Source organism: Myotis brandtii, unplaced genomic scaffold (assembly GCF_000412655.1).
Source record: "Myotis brandtii unplaced genomic scaffold, ASM41265v1 scaffold359, whole genome shotgun sequence".
Lineage (NCBI taxonomy): Eukaryota > Metazoa > Chordata > Mammalia > Chiroptera > Vespertilionidae > Myotis > Myotis brandtii.
The window spans coordinates 162,125-186,827 of NW_005363802.1; the positions used below are offsets into that span (position 1 = coordinate 162,125).

General features: G+C 38.7%; 1 protein-coding gene across 1 annotated transcript in view; it reads left to right on the forward strand.

Moving 5' to 3' along the window:
• The first annotated feature begins 6 nt into the window (after positions 1-6).
• Positions 7-24,703, forward strand: part of PIR (pirin (iron-binding nuclear protein)) — a 73,247-nt gene continuing 48,550 nt past the window's right edge. Inside the window, exons 1-4 of the mRNA XM_005871863.2 lie at positions 7-628; positions 1,210-1,349; positions 6,601-6,693; positions 23,883-23,966. Of these exons, the coding sequence (XP_005871925.1) occupies positions 1,254-1,349; positions 6,601-6,693; positions 23,883-23,966 (273 nt within the window). The 5' untranslated portion in view covers positions 7-628; positions 1,210-1,253. The remainder of the gene's footprint in view (positions 629-1,209; positions 1,350-6,600; positions 6,694-23,882; positions 23,967-24,703) is intronic.

Here is a 24,703-nt window from a genome sequence, read left to right on the forward strand (position 1 = left end):
GCTTCTGATGCCTAGGGAAGTCTCAGAGGGAGATGACTAGAGATGCTGTGTAGTCCTTTGCAATTTGGTGAAAATGGTAGCCAGCTTTTCTTTCTGAATTCTAGGAGCCTGGAAGGACCCAGAAATAGTCTAGATGGAGTCAAAATACTTTTGAATTGCTTGTAGGTGATTACTGTTCGTTCTGTACAGCTTTGAAGCTTGAGAACTTCTGTTTCTCACAGTCCAGCACCCAATAAATATTGATTACCTGCTCCTCTTAGTGAGCCTTGACTGACAGGGGAGGGCATTGCCAGGTAGAGTGCTTAGAGCACTGACTGCGCTCCTTTGAGGTAGGCAGTCTTATCACTCCTATTTTACAGATGGAAAAACTGAGGAAGGAGAGAATTAGCAGTTGGCCTTAGGCCACACAGATGATACATGGGGAAGTTGGGATGCAAACCCAGGCTGTCTGGCTCCAGGGTTTATGCTCGTAAAGCATCATTTGGTTTGAGTGGGAATCTTTGAAGGAATGGATGATATTTCTCTTGAAGAAGAGCTTTAGGGATTGAAGTTACTATCTGCAAGCATTTGAAGAGGAAAAGGGACTTGTTCTGTGCTCGGTCCTGAAATCCTGGATGCATTGCCAAAGGTACCTCCTCTAGGAATTTCCTGTGCTCTTGAAGACTTCATGAGAAAGCCCAAAGATTTCTTGCCAGAAATGTTGGTCCTGGACTTCAGGGATAGATGGGTCTTTGAATTTGATGATGGCCCTCAAAGATCCCTTTCACTGCCACTATCTTCAGCATCTAGAGAGTCACAGACCTCTTGTTTTTTTCCCTCTGTGTTCCTGAGTCACCATGCAAAGATCTCTCAGCCTGTGGGGGGGGGGGAGAGAAAAGGGGAGAGCAGTCTGAGAAATTTCAGTGAGGTAAAGCAGATAAAGTGCCCATACTAGTATTGCTAAACCTTGTAGAAGATGGCTGTAGGATCACATGAGATAACAGTAGTAAATAATTAGTAGCTGGGAACCAAGTAAGTATTCAAACACATTCGTTCACCATCATGACTGCTGTTTAAATCACCTAACCCACATCTCGTACATAGTCAACAATCAATAAATTAGTATTTGGGGCATGATTGATTTTAATATCCTTTATTTTGTAGTCCTTAGCTATGACTTAGGACTTAGTGACTACTTTTTTTTGTTCCCCCCTGCCTTTTGCCCTCCAGCCTCTACAGTTCAGCATCAGAACAGTTCCTTTTTAGACTGCAACATGGTGTCCTCCAAGAGAGTCACCCTCTCAGTGCTCAGCCAGGAGCAGTCAGAAGGGGTTGGAGCAAGGGTCCGCAGAAGCATCGGCAGACCTGAGGTATGTTGGTTTGGTGGCTGTTTTGTGCTTTTTTGAGGAAGGGACTGGTAGGACACGGAGGGCAAACTTGGGAATAGCGGGCCCAAAACCAACATGAGCTGCTTTGTGTGGGGCCATAGGAGTCAAGTGTAGATCTGGCATTTGTGGTCCCCTACGGACTAACTCCAACCAAAAGGGGATTTCTGTATTGTGGCTATAGAGGTCCTGAGCAGAAGGTGCAGCTGAGCTTCATGAAATGTCTCTGCCTCTCTCTGCACACCCACATCCCATCAGCCTCAGCATGCGTATTAGCAGACATGCCCACTGTATGCCCTCAACTTTACATGCCTACAAGTAAAAGTACAAGGGGCTAACTCTGAGTCTCAATTCCAAATTCCTAAGAGAGAGAACCTGATTGGCTTGGCTTGGGTCAGGTCTATACCCTTGGCCAGTCAGCCATTGCCAGGGATTTGGGTTCATAGGGAGACTTCTGGGACCCAACACTGTGGTCCTTTTGTGGTGGTGGAGGTAAGTAGGGGCTATCAGAGAAGGCAGCTATAGATTATGTAGATGTTTTTCAACATTAGAGAGCTCTTTCATTTGAAAATTATGGGAAACATGGGACTTGTGGAAAAGAAAATCTTATATGCCCATTAAATGATGGCTATAACCCAGGGAGTACTGTGCCCAGCACCCTACCAGATTAAAAAAAAAAGAAACCAAAAAGTTTTTTGAGGTATTAGTTTCAGGTGCAACATAATGATACAATATTTGTATATATAGTGAAATGATCAGCACAATAAGTCTAGATAACATCTGTCACCATACATAGTTACTAATTTTTTTTTCTTATGATGAGGACTTTTAAGATATCTTTTAGCAAATTTTAAATATGCAATACAATATATTATCTATAGTCACCATACTGTATATTATATCCCATGTAGGGCAATGGATTCATTTTGAAATGTTTGTCCCTCTTAAAATCTGCTCTGATATTCTCATGCTCTTTCTATCATTAGCTTTCTTTTTAACTATGAATATCTTTTGAGGTCCATCAACATTATTTTCCAAAAGATAGATGCAAACAGGATTATCCTAAGGGATTACTAAATGCACAGTGGATGTTGGGAGATGCAGGTGGATGTGGTGTCATATTCTATTAGGCCACATCACCAATAGAACAGTTGTAAAGAATTTGGACACCTATCAGTAAACCCATTATTATTTGTTGAGGGTAGCTAATACTTTAATTACTCCATCTGTCAGGAACACATCTGCTGAGGGTTTCTACATTGTTTTTGACTTGTGAACCCCTTTTGGTGGTTTGGTGAAACCTATCAATTCCTTCTCAGAATATTGTTTTTTAAATACATAAAATACATAGGATTACAAAGGAAAACTTTATGGTTAGCAAAATATTATAAAACACATTTGTAATTTAATAGTTTTACATTAAATAGCAAGACTTGGTGGCAGTTCTAACTACTTAATTTCAAAGTTGTTAAAAGCATGAAAAATAGTTCAGTATACCTGCAACAACTGTAATATGAAATGAAAATAGCTTTGATTTGTATTGGTGGCAAAGTCACAGGTACTAGTATTTTACTGTGGTTCTTTTACTACATTCATAACTGAAGCAAATGTCAAAATTTCAGACTGGAGATGGATGATGGTGACTGTTGCACACCAATGACAGTGTGCTTAATGCCACTGAACTAATACTTAAAAATGGTTAAAATGGTAACATTTATGTTATGTATATTTTACTACAAAAAAAGAAGAAGATAATTTCAGTTAGAGGTTAGTGAAAATAAGGATATACTCTTTTTTCCTCAGCCAAGTTCACAGCCACCCTGAATTCTACTCTAGTTAAGAGTCCCTGGCTCACAACCTATGCTTTAAAGACCCAAACATCTTACCTAATAATAGACAAACATGTAAATTGACCATACCTTCACTACGCTAACCAGCCAATCAGGAGAGTATGCAAATTAACCTAGCAAAGATGGCGGTTAATTTGCATACATAGGCTCCAAGCGGTGGAGCGAAGCCTGACAGCCTCGGGGCCGGCGGAGCAGCGAAAGCCTCACGGCCATGGGGCCAGCTCCGGCTGGAGCCCGGCCAGAGTGAAGACCTAGGTGCTGGGTGCTGGAGGAAAACCGGTGCCAGCAGCCAGGGGAAAGGAAGGCCTGATGCACGAATCTCTTCGTGTAGCAGGCCTCTAGTCTATCTATATAAAAGCCTAAGTGACCATCACAACCGAACAGACGACCGAACAGGCTGCGTGGGCAGTCCAGGATTGTGAGAGGGATATCCTACTGCCGGCAGTTGGACATCCCCCAAGTGGTCCTGGATTGGAAGAGGGTGCAGGCTGGGCTGAGAGGATCCACCCCACCCCCTGTGCACAAATTTCATGCACCGGGCCTCTAGTTTTACATATAATCATATATCTTACCTCATGGTGATTATATAAAATGTACATTTATATGTCAACAATAAAATAAAATAAAATAAAATAAAACCAAAAAATCTTTCAGTAGATTGTTGAATTTGTGTGCGTATGTACAATATATGTTACATATATACACCTGTGTGATATACATACACATGTGGTGTGCACCAATAGATAGTGAAAAGAAGAGTCAAAACCAGAGACAGAGTCAAAGAAAGCATTTGACACTTTCAGGTCTAACAATATGATAGAGTAGATACCTTGAAACAAACAAACAAACAAACAAACAAATAAATAAATAAAATTAATTAGGTAGCAAAACAAGCCAGACAAAGAAAAATACCATATGATTTCACTTATATGTGGAATCTAAAGAGCAATATAAATGAAGAAACAAAACAGAAATGGACTCATGGTTGCCAGAGGGGAGAGGGTTGAGGGCTGGGTTAAAAAGGTGAAGGGATTGACAAGTACAGATTGGTAGTTACAGAATAGTCTTGAGATGTAAAGCACAGCATAGGGAATATAGGGGAATATACTATAACTATGTATAGTCCCAGGTGGGTACTGGAAATATCAGGGAGAGCATAATCCCATTACAGCAGTAATTTTCAACAGTGTGCGGAAATATTTAAAACATGCAATGCCTGACTAGTCAGGAGCACTGACCTCTTGTCCCTGAAATTGTCAAATTTAAAAATGATAACCTCCAACACAACAGTAGCCATCAGGTGTGAATGAATCACAGTTATACCTATTTTTTGTCAGATCAGCAAAAAATATATTTTTGGTGTGCTACAGAAGTTTAGTAATTACTTTATGTGTGCCATGAGATGAAAAAGGTTGAAAATTGCTGTATTACAAGGAGGGAGGAAATATTCCAATTAACACCCATCAGCAAATAACTTTTTCCCCTCATTTCCAAATCTTTATGCTTTCTATTCCTTTTTCTTCTTTTTGCAAACTAGCACCTCTACAACAGAGCTGAGTAGAAATGATGGTAATAGACATCCTTATCTTGTCCCTGATTTTACAGATTGCTTTTTAAAGTTTCACCAGTAACCAGGTGGTTCAATGCAGGTTTTCTGTAGACCTCTTCATAAGGTTGAGGAATTTTCCTGAGTCCCATATGGAGAGTTTAAGTTCCCCCCTCCCTAACTTTGGACTTGCCATGTCATATGCTTTGACCAATAGGATGTGTTAATGTGATTGTGCACCATTGACTTGGCTCATTTTTGTTCTTGACCTTGGCTATCAGAAAAGCATCTTCTTGATAGTGACCACTGTTAACGCTTGGGACCCAGAATGAGAAGACATGCAGAGGCCAGCTAAGCTTAGCAACCTGCTACAGCTTTAATGCAAGTGAAAAAATTTGTTTGTAAGCTTCTGGGCAAAAGTTTATTGATAAATACACTGATTCTGTGAATGTTTGCAAAGAAAACCCAAAGAAACTACAGATAAATTGTTAAAATTAATAAGAGCATAGAAATGTTCAAAATTGCCTTTCTATCCACATTTCTTATCCCCAGAAGCAAACTGTTCAAAAATATAATTTAAAAATACTATTTATAATACCTTTAAAAATGATATTATCTAGAAAAATTTTATGCAAAATCTTTGTGGAGAAAATAACAAATCCCATTAAAAGACATTTTCAAAGACCTAAATAACTGGAGATAACACAATATTATGTAAATGTGCATTTTTCCCAAATTGGTTCTTAGATTCAGAGCAACTCCAATCTGTTTCTACCTCTCATTTGAGCTTGATATTTGTCTTCAGTTGTCTTCTAGCTTTTGCACAATATACTGGACATTAAATATTTAAAGTTCCATTTATACAGATAACATTTATGTATATATCACAAACTCAATATGAACTAAAATGAAGTCACCATGGCTGCTTTTACTATATTCCTTGTGTTTCTGGATGGCCTTGCCATCCTCCCAGGCACCATAGCTAGAAGTTTGGGAATTGTCTAATGCTCTTTCTTGTTCCCATGCTTCATCACCACTGCCATTGCCTTAGGCCTGGCATTTGTCCTTGCCTGGACTATTGAAGTGACTTTCTAAATACTCTTTGTCTCCTTCCTCTTCCTTTTCTAAACAACCTTCCACATGTGTGCTAGAGTGATCTTTCTAAATCTGATTATCTCAACCTCTGATTATAATCCATCTTCTTAAAGATAAAACCCAAACTTCTTTAAGGTTTGACCTCTCTCCTCAGCGGATCTCTCATCATAATTCTATGTGCATCCTTTGCCCCAATAGAGTCATTTCCTTGTAGTTCTTCAAGCTTGCCAAGCTGTGTCTTTGCTCTTTTTCTTGGAATAGTCTTCCTTCTCCCCCTTCTACTGAACTGCTACATATACTTCAAGACCCAGTTTAAGTGACATCTTCCCTGATCCTGCCCTACTCATTTGTAATAAAGTGTCTTCCTCCAGAGCATTTATCAACACAGTGCAATCAGTGACTTTCTAGTCTGTTCCCCCATGAGATTATGAATCTGTTTAGAATACACTGTATCAGTTTCTGCTGGACTATTTAGATCTTAGATGATTAAGAAATGTTTGTTCACACTTCTCATAAAATGTCTATTCTAACTTAATCAGTGAATCAGTGTGTGTGTGTGTGTGTGTGTGTGTGTGTGTGTGTGTGTGTGTGTGTATTTCTTTTCTGAAAGCAATTTTCATTTCAATAAGTTGCTCATTGGCTATGTGGTTTTCAATGAGTTCTGCTAGATCGGTTCATGAATGTAGTCCCTAGTAGTGTGGCTTAAAAGGCATGCCTAATTTGCTGAATTTTATTTTGATTTCAGTTAAAAAATCTGGATCCATTTTTGCTGTTTGATGAATTTAAAGGTGGTAGACCAGGTGGATTTCCTGATCACCCACATCGAGGTTTTGAAACAGTAAGTAAAATAATTTAACTGCAAAAGTATGTATTTTAAAACTTGCCTCTTTTTAAATTTACTAATCATTTTTAATGATAAATTCAACTTTTGAAGCAATGAATATTGGCAAAAATTAATTTATAAGTTCCTGGCTATTGACTGGCTATTAGAGAATTGTAATATCTATTTTACATGACATATACTCAAATGGGTATATTTACTGATTTTTAATATTCTTTGCATTTATACCACTGGAGACATTCCTATTCAAGCAATTAATTAAGAGCAAGAATTGACTTCTTAAATATTTATATAATTAAAATTTATTGGAGGTAGAAGAAAAACTTTATGATATGATTAAAATAATTTTGTATTTAAAACTTGTTTCTCTTCAAGAATATTCAGAAATAACCTCATGTAATATAATAGTTTAAACCCAAAAGACAGTCTAAGATCATTCTGAGTATTTAAACTCAGTTTTAAGTTTATATAATCAAGGTGGTTAAAATAGAACATAGCCTAAAAATGAGAATTTTAAGGACATACATATACATTTACAAAGTTAACTGTAAAATTTATAGAGATTCTGCTGCAAATTTGTTTTCAGTTTTAGATATAGAAATAGAAATGTGTAATATAATATTGTGGCACTTTCAAAGATTCCTGTTCTCCACATATACATATACATATTTTTCTGGAAAAATACCAGGATAGTTACAAAGTTTAGCCATCTGCTCCTTGAGAAAAACCAGTAATTTTGGGAACATACCAGGGCTTGTTAAAGATTTAGTGTGTTTGTCAAGCCAATTATTAAATGAGTAAATATTTATTGAAAGCTGGTGGCAAGCAGGCATTGGTGTTGAGCGATCTTTTGCATACTAGTGTGTGTGTTTGTATGTTGGGGAGTGTGGGGAGAACACAGAGAGAGGGAGGCTAGCAAAGAATGAGGCCTGACCGTTGATTGCCTCCAGTATGCAGTCTAGTTAAGGAGGCAAAAGATGGACAGGTAAACAGTTCACCATTATAGGGATGAAGCAAGAAGCTTCTGGAAATACGTAGCATGAATGATCAAAGTAGTCAGGTCTCCCTTCATCATTTAGCCATTTGCTTTCCAGTTTCTTTTTCATTCCTTTCACCTACCCTATACTCTTGCTGGATTCTGAGCCAGTTGCAAATCATATGTCCCCACTGTGCTCTTCTGCTACTGGTATGAAGACATTCTCACCACTCCATCCTATAGCTCCAGTTACCATTTTGCTAATCTTTCATGGTCTTTTCAAATATTTTCTCCATCAGGTTTTCCAGACAATCCCAAGTAGATGCACTTTCTCCTTCATTTGGTCTCCTTAGCATTATATTTTTTACCGGGCTCATGCACATTAGAATATTAGGTCTCTATGGTGACCCCAATCATATCCTGTCTGTCTTGAATTGGAGGCAGCAATTGAAGAACTGCCTTAATTGCCACCTCCCTTGGCCATGCTCAAGAGGACTGTAAATTGCTTCAGCTGAGATAATCCCACACATCTCCATGTTTTCCAGTTGGATATACTCCATAACTACTGGCTAAATTTAACTGAATAATAAAAAGAGATGGCTTGTCCTTAAGACAATGAATATATAAAAGGACAAAATACATTGCTCTCCTCTCCGTTATGAAAAGGGGGACTGCTGTAATTTGTAAGGTACTCAACTTTAAACTACTCAAGGAGTTTAGCTTTAGAATATTGGTATTTGATTTTTTCTTTTAAGTAAGAATCTTCCTTAAAAATATATTCATAACTGTAGTCAATCCTCATTATTTTGAGGATTCTGTATTTATGAATCATCTACTTGCTAAATTTATTTGTAATCCCAAAATCAATACTTTTGATTCATGGATGTGCACAGACAGGCCCAAGGTGCATGTTCCCAGCTGAGGATGAACAAGGTGATGCTCTACTTCCTGTTTCAGCTCTCATACTGTAAACGTGTCCTCCTTGAGGCCTATTTAATGTCACATTTTTTACATGTTAGTGCTTTTTGTTGTTGGTGGTGAATTCACTGTTTAAAATGGCCTCCAACTGAAGTACTGTCTGGTGTCCCTAAGTGCAAAAGGCTGTGAGGTGCCTTACAGAGAAAATACGTGTGTTACATAACCTTCTATCAGGCATGAGTTATAGTGCTGTTGGCTATGAGTTCAATATTAATTAATCAACAATATATGTTAAATAAAGTGTCTTTAAATGTAAACAAATATAAAACAAGGTTATGTGTTGGTCAGTTAATGAAAATGTGGCCAGAAGCTTGCAGGATCACATTCCTGTGTTTCTCTAGAAGCAGTGGCTCAGTGTTTGCTAATTCAGTGATCATGGCACCTTTAATAGAATATTACTACTAAGAGTAACTAGAATCAACTGTATCAGTTTCCCCCAGGAGTGTAGATAAGCCAAGGAGTCATCTGTCTTAATATAAACTTTAAAAGTATGCAATTTAAAACCAGTTCCACTTGTAGGCTGGTATTGCCTCCTTTGTCTTCAGCAAGGGAGCATTCCTGAAAGGAGTTACATATGTTGTGTCTTTCCACAATGCCAGGTTTATTAGGGGAGACTTCCCCTATAAGCCAATAGAGTCACACACAGGTTACACCTGGAGAGGGGGAGCTTATGCGATAGAAGCGAGAGAGCAAGTGTCCAGAGCAAAGTCCCAATCACTGGCCGTGTCTGCAGGTAGGGAGGTGGGCAGGGGTCTTAAGCCAGTTGGCTAGAGTGGCAGCACACGCCCGGTGGTGTGAAGTCCGGCAGGGCTCTGACCATGACCCATGGTATGGCCAAGCTCAAGCATTGGGTGGTGGGAGCTCTGAGTTCTTATAGCCCACAAAGGGTAGAGATCCCATTCATATTGGTGTCCCTATGGAGTCCGTATCCAAGAGTCCAGACTTGTGGTTTGGGGCATTCTAGGCCCTCCATAAGGGCATTCCCATTACACCCCATTACCTGTCTTTTGTTTGTTTGTTAATCCTCATCTAAGGATATTTTTCCATTGATTTTTTTTTAGAGAGGGAGAGGGAAAGACAGAGAGAAACATTGATGTGAGAGAGACACATCGATTGGTTGCCTCCTGCATGCACCCTGACCAGGGCTGGGGAACCTGCAACCAAGGTACATGTCCTTGACCAGAATTGAACCCGGGACCCTTCAGTCCGCAGGCTGACACTCTATCCACTGAGCCAAACCAGCTAGGGCCCATTACCTCAGTCTTGGCACAGCACTTGACATAACTAACAGTCATGGCTCACTGACTGCATATTAAATTGTCAGAGGGGTCCAGCAAGTCTGTTCCGCTCTTGTTCTATACATCCCTGGAGCATTTTCAACAGGCTTGCTATAAATTTTGAAAATGCTATTAGTACAAAGAACAAAGTTAGAATTACTTCTTAAGTTATCTTTCCTTCCAGAAGTAGGTATTGTTATTGTTTTGATGTGTTTTCTTCTAGTACTTTCTTCTGGTATCATGCTGTATATGTTTTGTGTCTTTTTTAAACTTAACATTATACTCTTAGCATTTTCCCAATATTCTTCAAAAAGCTAATCTTTACTGGCTTTATTAAACATCTGCTGTGAAGGTTGTATCAGTTGACATGACTGCAATGATGTATGAGGGTACCTGTTTTCCCTCAGTATCACCAACACAATATATTTACCCAACTTCTCTTTATCTTTGATGTTTTGACAAGTGAAAAATAATGCCTCATGATAGTTTTAATTTGTATTTCTTTTATCTGAGTGAAGTGATTAACTTTTCATTTTTAAGCATTTGTTTACCATACATATTTACATCCTTGCCCTATTTTTTTCTGTTGGTTTGCTGGTATTATTATTTTATAGAAGCTCTTTTTATAGTAAGGAAATCAGGCCCTTTTCAGTGATAGGATTTTCAATAGTGTTAGGAGGGATTAGGCTTGTTTTGCATACCCCTAAAGAAACATTGATGTGAGAGAGACACATCGATTGGTTGCCTCCTGAATGCACCCTGACCAGGGCTGGGGAACCTGCAACCAAGGTATCCAACCTTTGGATACAAAGCATAGAATCGAACCAAAAGAAGGAGGAACTTTATAACAATTCATTATACGGAGGTAGAACAGCCTCCCTGAGTTGAAGTTTGTATTTCTGGGAAATACAAACATGCACTGAATGTTAACATAATGGGTGTGTTACCAGATTCAGTGTTCCTTAAAATGGTTGTGTACTACGTGAGTCAGTGCTGTGCTGGAATAAAAAAATATTAGAGCTCAGAAGAATTTTTAAAATAAGAATGAAATTATGCTGTACTAACACATGAATATAAAATATAAATAAATACACATATTTTGAGTGCATGCTCATTTTTAAAACTAATAATGATACACAATCAAAGAAATGTGGAGAATATTATTCTACAAAATTCTTATTACCTCAGTGTGATGGGTATACCTGGTCTCAACTGGAACCTCAGGCTCCTCCTGAGATTTACTAAATCAGAATCTGCATTTTAAGAACATCCTCAAGTGATTGATGTGCATATTAACATTTGAGAAGTGCTCCTCTAGATGACTTTGCAATTAGAGATATTGTAATTCTATGAGATAAGAGAACCTGATTTTACTGAGTTAATGTTAATATATATATTTTTAAAACTTAGCTCTTTGGTTTGGCTAGCTGTATATTTTCTGTTAAAGACTTGCCTGAAAATTGAGGAGGGAGAAATGTCCTAGAGGAGGCACAGCTGGTGGTCACAAAGACAAAGGGGAAAATTTGTTCAGTATTTCCTGCCAGGAGTTTAGATTCTGGGGAGTATTGTTTTCCAAAGGCCTGAGTGGTAAAGGGTGGAATAATTTTGCAGTGACCTATTTCTGGTCAGGCCTGATATCTACCCCCCTCCCCCGATTTGTTTAGAGCAGTGGTTCTCAACCTTCTGGCCCTTTAAATACAGTTCCTCATGTTGTGACCCAACCATAAAATTTTCGTTGCTACTTCATAACTGTAATGTTGCTACTGTTATGAATCGTAATATAAATATCTGATATGCAGCATGGTCTTAGGCGACCCCTGTGAAAAGGTCGTTCGACCGCCAAAGGGGTCGCGACTCACAGGTTGAGAACCGCTGGTTTAGAGCAACTGTAATGATCAGAAACAAAGAAAGATCTGAAAATTGGGCAACATTCTTCTCTTTTTAATCCATGCCCCGATAAGGTTTAGTTTAGCTTGAAAAACCATCAAAGTTCACACTCTGTTGATGAGAAGAAATGCATTTTATGCATTTTAACATCTTCCTTCAAATTACAGCCTCATGACTTTACAGATTTTAGCACTGAACATCCAGTGTCCCTTGGATCCTCTCAGTCCTGGGGAAACCAAGATGGTTGGTCACTCCTGCCTAGTTAAATTTAAGAACTGTCAGGACTAAACTGTCATGCCTGCTTCTCAGGGACATTTTAGGATGTTTTTGTCCATTATGTTCTTAGTTGAGCTTAGACATGTTTTAAAAGTTCTTCACTACAAGCCTCAGCAGGTTCGTTGATCAGGAGAACAAACCTTCCTTGTTTCTAAGGGTGTGCCCACTAGAATGGCCACACTAGCATTCACTGGTTGGCAGCCAGCAGAGTTTGCAGGCAATGCCTGAACAATATCCTGAAGAGGAAGGAAAGGTCCTGGTGATTCACAGGAAAGCTCACACTGGATTCAAATCTCCTGTCTCCCATACAGCCTGCTTTTTCTAGCTTGCTGTGCACTTTCAAGACTTATCATACCATTATGGAATCAAGGCTGTGGGGAGGAAGCTTTATTAAATTAAAATTTATTTTGGGGGGAGGGAAGGGAAAATGCTCTAGGAAACTAGGAGAGAAGGATACTTTCCCAACATTATAAAGACTATTGTTCAATGAACATCCTATGTCATATCTAACACTGAGATATTAGATATAACCCTGTTAATTTGAGAAAAAAAAAGACAAGAATATCGACCAGCACCATTATGATTTAATATGGTTCTGGGAGCTTTGAAGCTGTTAATAAGAGTTATAGCTATTGGAAAGGAAGAGGGAAAATATTAATTTGTAGGTAATATGCTAAAAAAAAGAAAACCCCACAGTGGTTGCCTCCAACTTTGGGTGGCGATATGACTGGAGGAGGACCAAGGGCACAGGACTTGTCGTGAAGTTATAGTTACAATGCCAGCACGTGGATTTTAGCTTATATGTTTATTTGGCATGATTGAGAGGTGAAGCTAACAGATTATAGGAAGGAAGCTAAAGCCACCCTTACCTCCAAGACATCCCTTGGCACCACTGTGCTAAGAGTATCAACCAAAACCTGGATATAAATCATGCAAAAATCACCCATTTTCCTGAATAAAAGCAATGACCAGATATAATGGGAACATCCCATTCACAATGGCAATAAGATCACTATACAATCCCAGGGGGGAAATTATTCCCTTTAACCCAGTAATCCTACTTTCAGGAATCTAATTTCCTGGAAAAAAATTTCATCATAAGAATAAAAGCTTATTATACGAATATTTATTCCAGTGCAATTTTACAAAGTAGTAAAAGAACAAAGTAAGTATCCAAAATAATAGGGGAATTAGTATATATCTATCATCTCTATCTCTACCTCTTTCTCTGTCTCTATCTCTACCTCTATCTCTGTCTCTATCTCTAACGCTATCTGTATCTGTATCTCTATTTCTATCTATCATCTATCTATCTGTCTGTCTGTCTATCTATCTATCTATCTATCTATCTATCTGGAAATTATCTGTAAGGAAATTATTATCTATCTGGAAGATGGAATATTATGTAGGGTTATTTATAAAAAATATTGTAAATAATTTTCATTACTCATGGACTCTTTAAATCAAGATTTCTCAACCTTGGCACTTTCAACATTCTGAGTGGATAATTCTTTGTTGTAAGAGTCTGTCCTAGGATGTTCAGCAGCATCCCTGGCCTCAGTGGTTCTCAACCTTCCCAATGCCTCGACCTTTTAATACAGTTCCTCATGTTGTGGTGACCCCCCAACCATAAAATTATTTTCGTTCCTACTTCATAACTGTAATGTTGCTGCCGTTATGAATCATAATGTAAATATTTGATATGCAGGATGTATTTTCATTGTTCGCGACCCACAGGTTGAGAACCGCTGCTACACTAGATGCCAGAAGCACCTGCTACCTCTAGTTGCGACAATCATGAATGTCTCCAGACATTGCCAGATGTCTGTTGCAGGGCAGGGGGCCACCAAATTGCCCTAGTTGAGAACTAATGGTTTAATATATGTGTCCATACAAGGGTATACTGCACAGCCATTAGGAAAAATTGCACAGCAATCAGGAAAAACTTCATAGTTTGCTATGTCCTAATATAGAACCAATCTCCATGATAGTTGGAAAGTGACAAAGGCAAGGTACAGAATTGGCAGTGTAGGATTTGTTTAAGAAGCAAATATAAAGGTATGAAAAGACTTTACCTTTATTCTCTTAAAATTGTTTATTATCAATTCTATTGTTGGGAAAACAGACTAATTTAGTGAATGATTACTTCCACAGACTACATTGATGCAAAGAAAATAAAATTACAAAATTCATGTCTTGATGCCAAAAGAAGATAATGCTTAGAGAAAAAAACAAACACATTATGACAGATACAAATATATATTCACAAAACTTTTAAAAAAATTAGTTTTAAGTATATTCATATGATTGTGCAAGTATCACCTGATTCCAGAACATTTTCATCTCCCCCCAAAAAAGATCCCATACCCATTAGCAATAACTCCTCATTCCCACTTCCCCCAGCTTCTTGCAACCACACTTTCTGTGTCTATGGATTTCCCTATTCTGAACATTTCATAGAAAAGGAATCATACCATATGTAGTCTCTCAGGTCTGCCTTCTTTCACTGAGCATAATGTTTTCAAGGTTCATCCATGTTGTAGTTTATATTAGTACTTCATTTCTTTTTTATGACTGAATAATATTCCATTATATGAGCGTGCCACATTTTATTTATCCAGTCATCTATTGATGGACACTTGGGTTATTTTCACTGATGCCTTTATTCTTGGATATGCCTAAGTTTTCTCTGAAAGTATACCCAAGAAACTGGTAATGCACCTCCCAGGAAAGGTTACTGGATGATGAGAAAGAGTTAATTTTCACTCTCTCTTTTTCTTTTTGTATCTTTAGAGTTTCGACCTATGCCTATTGGTTATTTAAAATACTAATATTTTCAAAATGCCCTCTTCTTATGCCATATTTGAAGAAAAAAAAGTGTTCTCGTGCCCTAACCGGCTTGGCTCAGTGGATAGAGCATCAGCCTACGGACTCAAGGGTCCCAGGTTCGATTCCGGTCAAGGCCATGTACCTTAGTTGCGGGCACATCCCCAGTAGGGAGTGTGCAGGAGGCAGCTGATCGATGTTTCTCTTTCATTGATGTTTCTAACTCTCTATCCTTCTTCCTTCCTCTCTGTAAAAAATCAATCAAATATATATATATTTTTAAAAAGTGTTCTCGTGAAGCTCCTGATGCTCACCTGCTCTCCAGGAACTCTTGCTGAGGCTTTCGACTTGGGTCTGCTTCCTCCACATAAAATCAGCCCAGTTTACGTTCTATTCCAGTCAACCAGATAAGCTAATAGTATGTGGCAATGTGTAATGGGGAGGATGACCTAGGGGCAGCTTCCTCTAAGAAATATTTGAGGACTATGAGAGGTTCCCATGAAACTTAAAAGAGTGCTTCAATTTATAATCACAACTTTCTCCTCTTCCACATGTACCCTGGCTGAACGGAAATTAAAATTGTGTGTGTGTGTGTGTGTGTGTGTGTGTGTGTGTGTGTGTACATGCACACACATGCGCTTACGTGCATGTGTGAGTTAGTCCTGGGGGTAGAGGACTTCTACTTTGCAAGAAAGTTAGAAGAAGATTAAGAAGGAATAAGAGATGTCCAGTTGAAGAAGTTTCATGTTCTAAGGGGGAAGCTAGCACTTCTAACAGAAAGGTCGGGGAGGGATTCAGGAAAATTTTAGCCATTTAGTAAAATCTGAAGGAATAAGTTAGATATGATTCACTGGATAGTGGGGGTAAAGATGGAGGGCATAGTATGGGGATAGACTAAATGGTGAGTAGTTTATTTGGATTTAAAAATTGGATTGTGTGTGTGTGGAGGGGGGGGGGGATCTAAGGCTGTAGGTTGAGCCATTACTGGGGACAGCCTTGAAAGCATAACTCATTCTTTATTTATAAATGGATGGCCAAAATTCTGTATCCTGAAACTCCCAAATTAATCCAATCATGTTAAATTGGAACTATCTTTAGTCTAAAAGTTCAGCTTTTAGACTGTCTTATGTCAGTGGTTCTCAACTGGAGGTGATTTTGCCCATAAGTGGTAATTTCTGGAGATATTTCCGGTCATACCAACTGGGGGATGCTGCTGCCATCTAGTGAGTAGAAGCCTGGAATGCTGCTGAACATCCTACAGTGAACAGACAGTTCCCACAGCAAACAATTAAGCCCTGGTCTGTCAATGAACATAGGTTACATGAGGAAATAGCAGTTTCACTGAAATATTCTTTCAAAGTAGTTCACATAAATTCTTAACAAATTTCCCCATTTCCCCCCACCTGATTAATGATTACAAACAGAAACTATTTATATCTGAGAGACTGCATTCTTAGAGTTAAGTAGACAAATTGGAGGCACAATGTAATAAAGACTATCAACCAGTTACTAAATATTCTTTGATGTCAGCAAATTTAAAATGATTCTTTTTAAGTGAGACTAAAAATAAGTCCACAATAAATTAACATAGATCATTACACGATAAAAAGCTCCTTGCAGATATTCAACACTTTTAGCAAAGCTGCTTTGGAGTTATCCATCAATCTACTTAAAATGAAATGCCTGACCTTATAGGATTAAACCCATATGACATTTGCCATGCAATAACATTAACTTCCAGTTCATGAGAAGCTACACATGCTTTCAGTATATTACCTCTGTGCTTCACCAGCAATCCTGAAATGTAGGAATTGTTAGCCCCCTATTTTACAGATGAAGAAACAGAGGCTCAGAGAAGTGCTGACTTGTCAAGCTCACACAACTCATACAGGGCAGGCTTGGGCAGGCCCATCTGATCCCGGACCCATGCCTCAACACTCTCCCATGCTCCTACTCCTTCTGGAATAATGTTGATTTCTCAACATCTGATATTGTCTCAATACATTGACACATTAGTATTACAAATTAGATTCTACAGGTGATACAGATCCCCAAACTAAACACCTCATACTCTTGCCGTTACTCACTTACTATGGGACTCAATGCTTTCAAGGTTCATGGTTGAGGGCTCCAAATTTTCCTGCCTGTCAGTGCAAAGTAATGCTCTCACTTCTCTGAACTTCCAGTATAATGAGAAAATGGATTAGGTTGGTTAGCTGCCTGGATATTTAAGGACAATCATTTAACTTCTTGTAGCCACAAGGAGACAAATTGTTATCGAGTAATAACATAATAAATAAAATTGTGCTTTCATTGCTTATGACCTTTTATTACAACCTAAAAACTCTTTTCCTCCTTCTATTTACCCTTTTGCCCCACCTCACTCCAGCTTTTCCCCAATATTCCAATCTTTTAAGGACCAGGTGGGGTCTTGCCTCCTCCATGAATTACTCCCCGATTCCTCCAGATTCTTATTCATCAAAATTAATCTTTGTTCTGTGTTTCCACTGGGACTAATGTACTTCTATTTAGTGTTCATGTCTTTTATCTTCATATTTTCTTAGTGTTTCTTAGGTGGGGAAGGGTTGATCATTGTGTTCATTTTTCTAATTTTCCACTTATGGATGACATTTTCCTTGTGAAGGCAAAAATGAAAGGAGGGGGGGAGGGAGACAGAGAGAAAGAGAGAGAGAGAGAGAGAGAGAGAGAGAGAGAGAGAGAGAGAAAGAAGAGATTATTTATTACAAAATTTAAAGTTTAAGAGACAAAAAGTTGGCATCCCTATATCAACCCCCTTATTTTTTGATACTTCTTTATTTTCCCCCTTATTTTAAAAATACATTTATATTGATTTCAGAGAGAAAGGGAGAGGGAGAGAGAGAGATAGAAATATCAATGATGACAGAGAATCATTAATTAGCTGTGTCCTGCACACCCCACACTGGGAATCGAGCCTGAAACCTGGGCATGTGCCCTGACCAGGAATCGAACCGTGACTTCCTGGTTCATAGGTTGACACTCAACCACTGAGCCACACTGGCCAGGCTCAAACCCCCTTATTATAAAATGTTTTATTGCTTCTTGAAGTCCAAATTTCTGAAAACTGTGGCCCAGTAATATCAAGTACAATGAACACATTGACTAAAAGTCTGAGAAATTAAATCCTTATAATTAATCGAATCAGGGAATAATAATAATGCACCAATCAAAAGATATCAGGTGCTTAATTAAATATTATTATTATGGAATTTTAACAAAATATTAAAACAAGAGGGGACTTGACATAGTTCCCTTAAACCTCTCTCTCTAAGAGCCCTGTGAGCCCCAAACCTGCCTGGGACCATGTGTGCAAGGGAGCGTATTCGGGCACTTCATTCTAAAGTGTCTGCCTTGACAGCTTTTAACTAGAGACTGTGCTGAGCAAAAGAACCTCCCTCTACACCACAACGTAGCTCATCTCATCTTTTGATGTCTAAATGGCAACCTGCCACAGAGATACATGGTCTGATTGCAGAAAAATATTGAGCACACATTTAGGATCAGCAGGGGGCACTCTTAAACAAAAGTACTTCTAACCACCCACTTTCCCCCTGGGTGCAGACACAACACTTTCGTATGTAGGAAATTTGGCTAATCATAGACGTTGGCAAACCATTTTCTTGAGATTCCTTCAATATAACCGTGGAAATAAAACAATGAATGTGAACACCCTGACTTTGGATTTAGAAGATACAAGTTTATCAGTTAAGAAGCTGGCCTGATGATTACATGAGGTGCCATGGGGAGTTTGTCTGAGGAGATTCCCTGGGAGATTGAATCCTGAGTGGGGTTTGAAGAGGAAGGGCATTCCTGGCTCTGGGGTTTTAGAAGCAGCTGGAAGGTTCTCAGAGAGTCTGCAATTCAGCTCATCTGCATAGTTAGATTCAGGAATACGATCATCAGAACCTCATATTCAGGCCTTTTTCATCAGCCATGAACTCAACTTGTGTTTTTGTGTTTTTCCCCCCTCCTTTTCCTACTCAGCTACCAAGAGAAAAACCACCATTTGAGGGCAAATAGAAATGATAAGAAAACATAGTTTTATCTATAACATAGACGTTTTGCTTTAAAGAATAAGCCTTGCATCTGTAATATCAAATTAGGTCATCACACTCTTCCTTCTGAATATCAGCCAGAAAGAAACAACAAACTATATTATATCTGTGATTCTGCTGGATTTATAGCTCTTTGAGGTATACCTTTCCTAAATTTCACATTGCAAGTGACACTTTTCTTTCATTATTGTTGTGGGTTTGTGCCCTTCTCCTTCCAAATACAAACACACAAAATACAAAAAGAAATAACAGATAAGGAAGCAAAAGTATTTAGTAGAGATCCATGGAAAGTTTAGGACTAGAAGAAGGAAAAGGACAAGCAGGATCAGGAAGCATGACAAGTCCTTTAAGAAAACACCTGTTTCCGATTACACATTTCTTACTTAACATGCAACTCTTGAGTTTAAACATAACATTCCCAAATCTATCAACCACCCATGGCAATTCTCCAGGTGTTAGCGATTATGTAATGTCCTAAAAAATCATCTGGATTGTGTCAACTCAAAAATTATTGCTTGAGATTTTTAAAAAATTCTTTGCAGGCATTAATTTAGACTTAAGGCCTCAGTGTAGCATGTATACCACTTAGCAAAAATAAATAAAATGAAAGATAGATAATCATAAAGAGTCAGTCATTTCTTTGGTTTCAGATTTCCCCCAAAAGGCTAAAAGTATGGTTTTTGCTGTAAGTAGTCAAAGGTAGGCATTGCAGACTTCTCTAATTCAGATTTTATAGTATTTAGGATGGGAGAAGTGATGTTCGCTTTTGTATTACCAGAGAGAAGTAGAAATCCCTACCTCAAAACTAGAGGAAAAGGGTATCCTTTTCAATTGGCTTCTCGATCTTTTAGAAACAATGTTGGAATTGCTTTCTAAAATAAAATTTGCAAAAACAAAACCAAACCAAAACACCAACAAACAAACAAACAGAAACCTCTCTTGGTGTCCATGTACATTTTCATCTTTAAATGAAATAATTTCATAATTTACTTTATAAAGTTGCCTGACATGATTAACAACTTGAAAGCCCCTCAACTTGGATAATTGAAAAAATCTTACGGGATGGAAAGAATATGATTTGAAAGAGACTCCTTTGAGAACCTAAAGGAGAGTTTCAGCCCAAACAATGAAAATTGCCTTTATTATGCAGTTATTTTTAATTAAAAATGCATGCATAACAGGAAAAGGAAAGCAATTCTAGAAATGCTCCTGGTAGTTGGGCTGCTTCTTTGAAATTTGGAATTTTTAAGCTTTGTGCTTGAATCCTGTTTTGGCCTGAGTGTCCTCTATAGCATTTCCAAATCTCCACTTGCTAATACATTGAAGTCAGAGCTAGCTACATTGTCCTCACATGTAACATGGAGTTATTCTTCTGATTCTTAGTGTTTTCCCGTATGTCTCACTGCCTTCCTGCCCAGCCCTAGTTCACCAAAACAAGGAACAAAGCATATCACTTATTTTCATTCACGGATTACCAGCAGCATCTTTATATTTTACCAAAACAAATGGCTTGTTTTTGTTGTACAAAAGTACAGTACTCATTCCAGAACACCCAAACTATAAGAAAAGTGGAAAGGCCACAACATGTAGATGCAATTCCACAATCTAGAGATGACCACAGTTCACATTTTGCTGTGTGTCCATGCAGGCTCTGAAACCATACAGAAATTTCATTTCTTTTCTGACCTTTTCTCCTTTTGATTTAAACTGGCCTTGTCCAGCCTAGGAACACCCTGATTCACCTGCCTCCTTCTCTGTTGCGTGTTCACTAAGCCCTTAGGACAATGAGATTCTGGTCAGCATCAATTAATCTTAGGAACAAAGGCTAGGTCTGTTGACCATAGAGACAGATCTTTGGTCAAACTAAATATATCGCCCTGACTGGTTTGGCTCAGTGGATAGAGCGTTGGCCTGCGGACACAAGGGTCCCAGGTTCAATTCCGGTCAAGGGCATGTACCTTGGTTGTGGGCACATCCCCAGGAGGGGGTGTGCAGGAGGCAGCTGATCGATGTTTCTCTCTCATCGATGTTTCTAACTCTCTATCCCTCTCCCTTCCTCTCTGTAAAAAATCAATAAAATATATTTTTTTAAAAAACTAAATATGTCATTTAGGCCTCAGTTGTGTTTCAGCTCCAGGCCCAGAAAAGCAGAAAGATCCCACTGACCACACCCTTGGGAAACCAGACAGAGCAACACCATGGTTGACATCAGGCCCAGCCACAATGATCAGCTACCCCTATCCTAGCAACAATCAATCAATAGAGACCACGATCCTAACTCCCTTAGTTACTATGGTTAATGATTTCTCCCCTATATAACCCATCCCCTGGAAGCCACGGGGAGCCGGGTCTTAGATAACAGCTCACCTGTGTGACTCCAGGTTTGGCATCATTTCCTTAAATAAACCTTTAGTTTCTTTGCAGAGAACTCCTGTTCAAGTTTGATTGGGCCTAATGTGCACAGGTGAATGTACCCCTTTGGTAAGAGCACCTCCATGCATATCCTGACATAACTGGATCCAATGTTATTTAAATAAACCCATTTACATGGATCATTGTATATGAACCCTTTAAATAAAATTACTGTTCTGTAACCTGCTTTTTTGATTAAATAATATGTCATTTTCTGTGTCAGTAATAGAGATTTATATTACATATATAAATATTACTCTAACAGTTGCATAATATTCCCTTGTATAGGTATACCATACTTTAGCTAAATGTATTCTATTAACCCATCATCCAGATTGTTCCTGTCTTTTTGTTATAATAAAAATCTCAAAGATGGATTTGCATATACATTTTATATCCTTGTCTCCTTAGATTTAAATCTTAGAAGTGTATTTTTTTACATTTAAATCTCTCATCCATTTGGAACATGTTTCTGTGTATAGTGGGAGCTTACTCCCTTTTTTCATATGGTCAATCAGTTGTTCCAATACTGTTCATTAGAAAATGGATCCTTGCCCCACTGATTTGAAATGACTGTCATCATTTATTAATTTTCCATACAAATGGGTCTCTTCTATTTCTGAGCCAATGTTGCACTATTTCTATTGCTATACTAAGTTCCCAGGTGGGGATTTAAGACTTAACATCTGTTCAGGGTTCTCCAGGAAACAGAACCAATAAGATATATAGAGATAGATATAAAGAGGAGTTTATTATGGGAATTGCTTCACATGGTTATGGAGGTGAAGAAGTCTCACAATCTGGTGTCTACAAGCTGGATAACCAAGAAAGCTGGTGATATAATTCATTTCAAGGTCCAATGTCTGAAAACTGGAGTGGGGGTTTGCTACTGGTATAAGTCCCAGAATCTGATCTAAGGGCAGAAGAGGATAAATGTTCTATCTAAAGAACAGAGAGCAAGAATTGGCTTTTCCTTCACCTTTTTGTTCTGTTTGGACCCTCAATGGATCAGGTGATGCGCCATCCCCCGGCATTGGTGAGGGCTATCTTCTTTATGCTATGGACTCAAATGCTCATTTTTTTCCAGAAACACCTTCACAGATGCACCCAGAAATAAGGTTTTGCCAGCTATCTTGGCATCCCTTAGCCCAGTGAAGTTGGCACATAAAATTAACCATCACAATCTAGAACCTTCAATTTCTGTAGTCACCTGCTTGGATAAAAGTTGCTACTGAGGCCATTCTATACACTTCAATGACATTGCTCTGCAGGATGACACATGGAAAGTCCTTATGTCTGCTAGCTCTGATTTGCACTGTAGTAAGTGCTCTACAAACATTTAGTTTCAGGAACTGGCACCCAATAGCTGAAGAAGAGGTGGAATTATTATAAGGGTATAAGATTTCAACAGTACGATGGTATCACGTCTTTCATTGACCTTATTTTGACGTATGAGAAGGCAGAATAAACAATGCCTGTTTTCCTAGTCTGAATTCTGAACTAGTTGAGACGATAAAAGAGTAAGAAAGATGGCAGACAATATACCTTTACTTCTGATAAAGCTGAGATTGGGGAATATGGCTTATATATGCAGGCAACTGGGCTTCTGAATACTGCACTTGAAACAGACTTTATTCAGATATTATTGGCTGTGCTGGATTCCTGCAGGCCACCACCATCAGGGTTGGCCCTTCTCACAGAGGCAGAGTAAAAGAGGGCACTTGCTTTCTGTGGGAAGGAGAGGGGCAGGGCTTCAGCTAAGCAATTTCTGCTTTCACGTCCACCAGTCAGATTAAGTTGTTTCCTTCCCAGGGGTGGTGAAGTACAGCAAGAGCCTAGGAGTGTTAATGTTAAAGGATATCTCCATAGGGATGGAATATCAAAAAATGGCAACCGCAGTTAGTGACTACTTTATTGAACAGCCCAGGATTTCTTTTCACTTTTAGCTTTAGTATGGGCCTGCCTCTGGAAAAGTTGACTTTAATTCATATGAATTCATTTGACATATTTTACAAACATTTATTGATTACTTAGTGAGTTTATGTGCCTGGTGTCAGAAATACATTTCCTTTAAGTGTTCTCAAGTTAGCTTTTAGGTCTGTCATCCCGCATACCTTGGTGGATGTGGCATTGGTCACTGGGCCCCTGTTGTTTTAACAGGAACTGCTTCTCTTTCACCCTGAGCTCCAGGACCCACCATGGCAGGGCCATAGCCTATGGGTCTAAGCTCTGACATGCCCAGGTCTCTCTCTGCTGGAAGGAAGTGGCTCCTATGTGAAATTATCTCAAAGACGTTGTGTGGGCTAGCACTGCCCTTTCACTGAGATTCATTCCCTCAGCTGGCCCTTCTTACTATTTTATTTACTCCTGAAACGCTCTTCAACCTATTTTCTGTGGGAAAAGTAAACAACTATTCACAGCTATCCAACACCTACTTTTTCTTATGCTTGTTTTTCAAAGGTATCTTACCTCCTCGAAGGGGGCAGCATGGCCCATGAAGACTTCTGTGGACACGTTGGTCAGTTGAACCCAGGAGACCTGCAGGTATGGCTAAGAACAAGGAATTGCTGATGGTTTACTAGTCACTGGGTTGCATGTTTGATCTGCCAACTGCCAGTACATTCACACCTGGAAACTTGCACAGGTCTCTCGTATTCCTCTTTCACACTTTTCTTGATTCCCTCAATCACTTTTTAATTCCCACCTAGTCTTTCTCTTACTTACATTTCTCAAAAGAGTAATCAGGAGTGACTGTCTGAACTTCCTTTATCTTCCATTTCATTCTGCACTCACTGAAATCAGTGTTGGCCTCTCAGCAATCCCCACACATTTCGTGAAGCTGTTCAGGTTACGGTCACTCATAATGTCCCAATTGCCAAATTCACGAGAGAACTGTTTAGATAATGTGTGACATACATTGAAAATATTCCACAGTCATCAAATTTAACTGGAAAATGTTCATCAGTCCCGCATTCCAGTTTTAATCCTCATCTTTATAGACCTTTCTGCTGTATTTGAAACACTTTACTACTTATCTCTAGCTCATTTGAAGGAGTAGGTGTTGTCACTTAAGACAATGACCCAAACCCTGACACCATCCTAGTCTTGTCTGATATGTATTAGAATTTAAAATCTCTAGGAAATGCTTGGGTAATCTTTGCAAGTTTTGTAAATCTGAACTCTGTATCAGCTACTTTCTGGGATCATTTACATTTTTGGCAGATTAATAACTGCAAATATTTGACTCATGGTGTTTTAATGAACATGGAATTTGAAGGAAA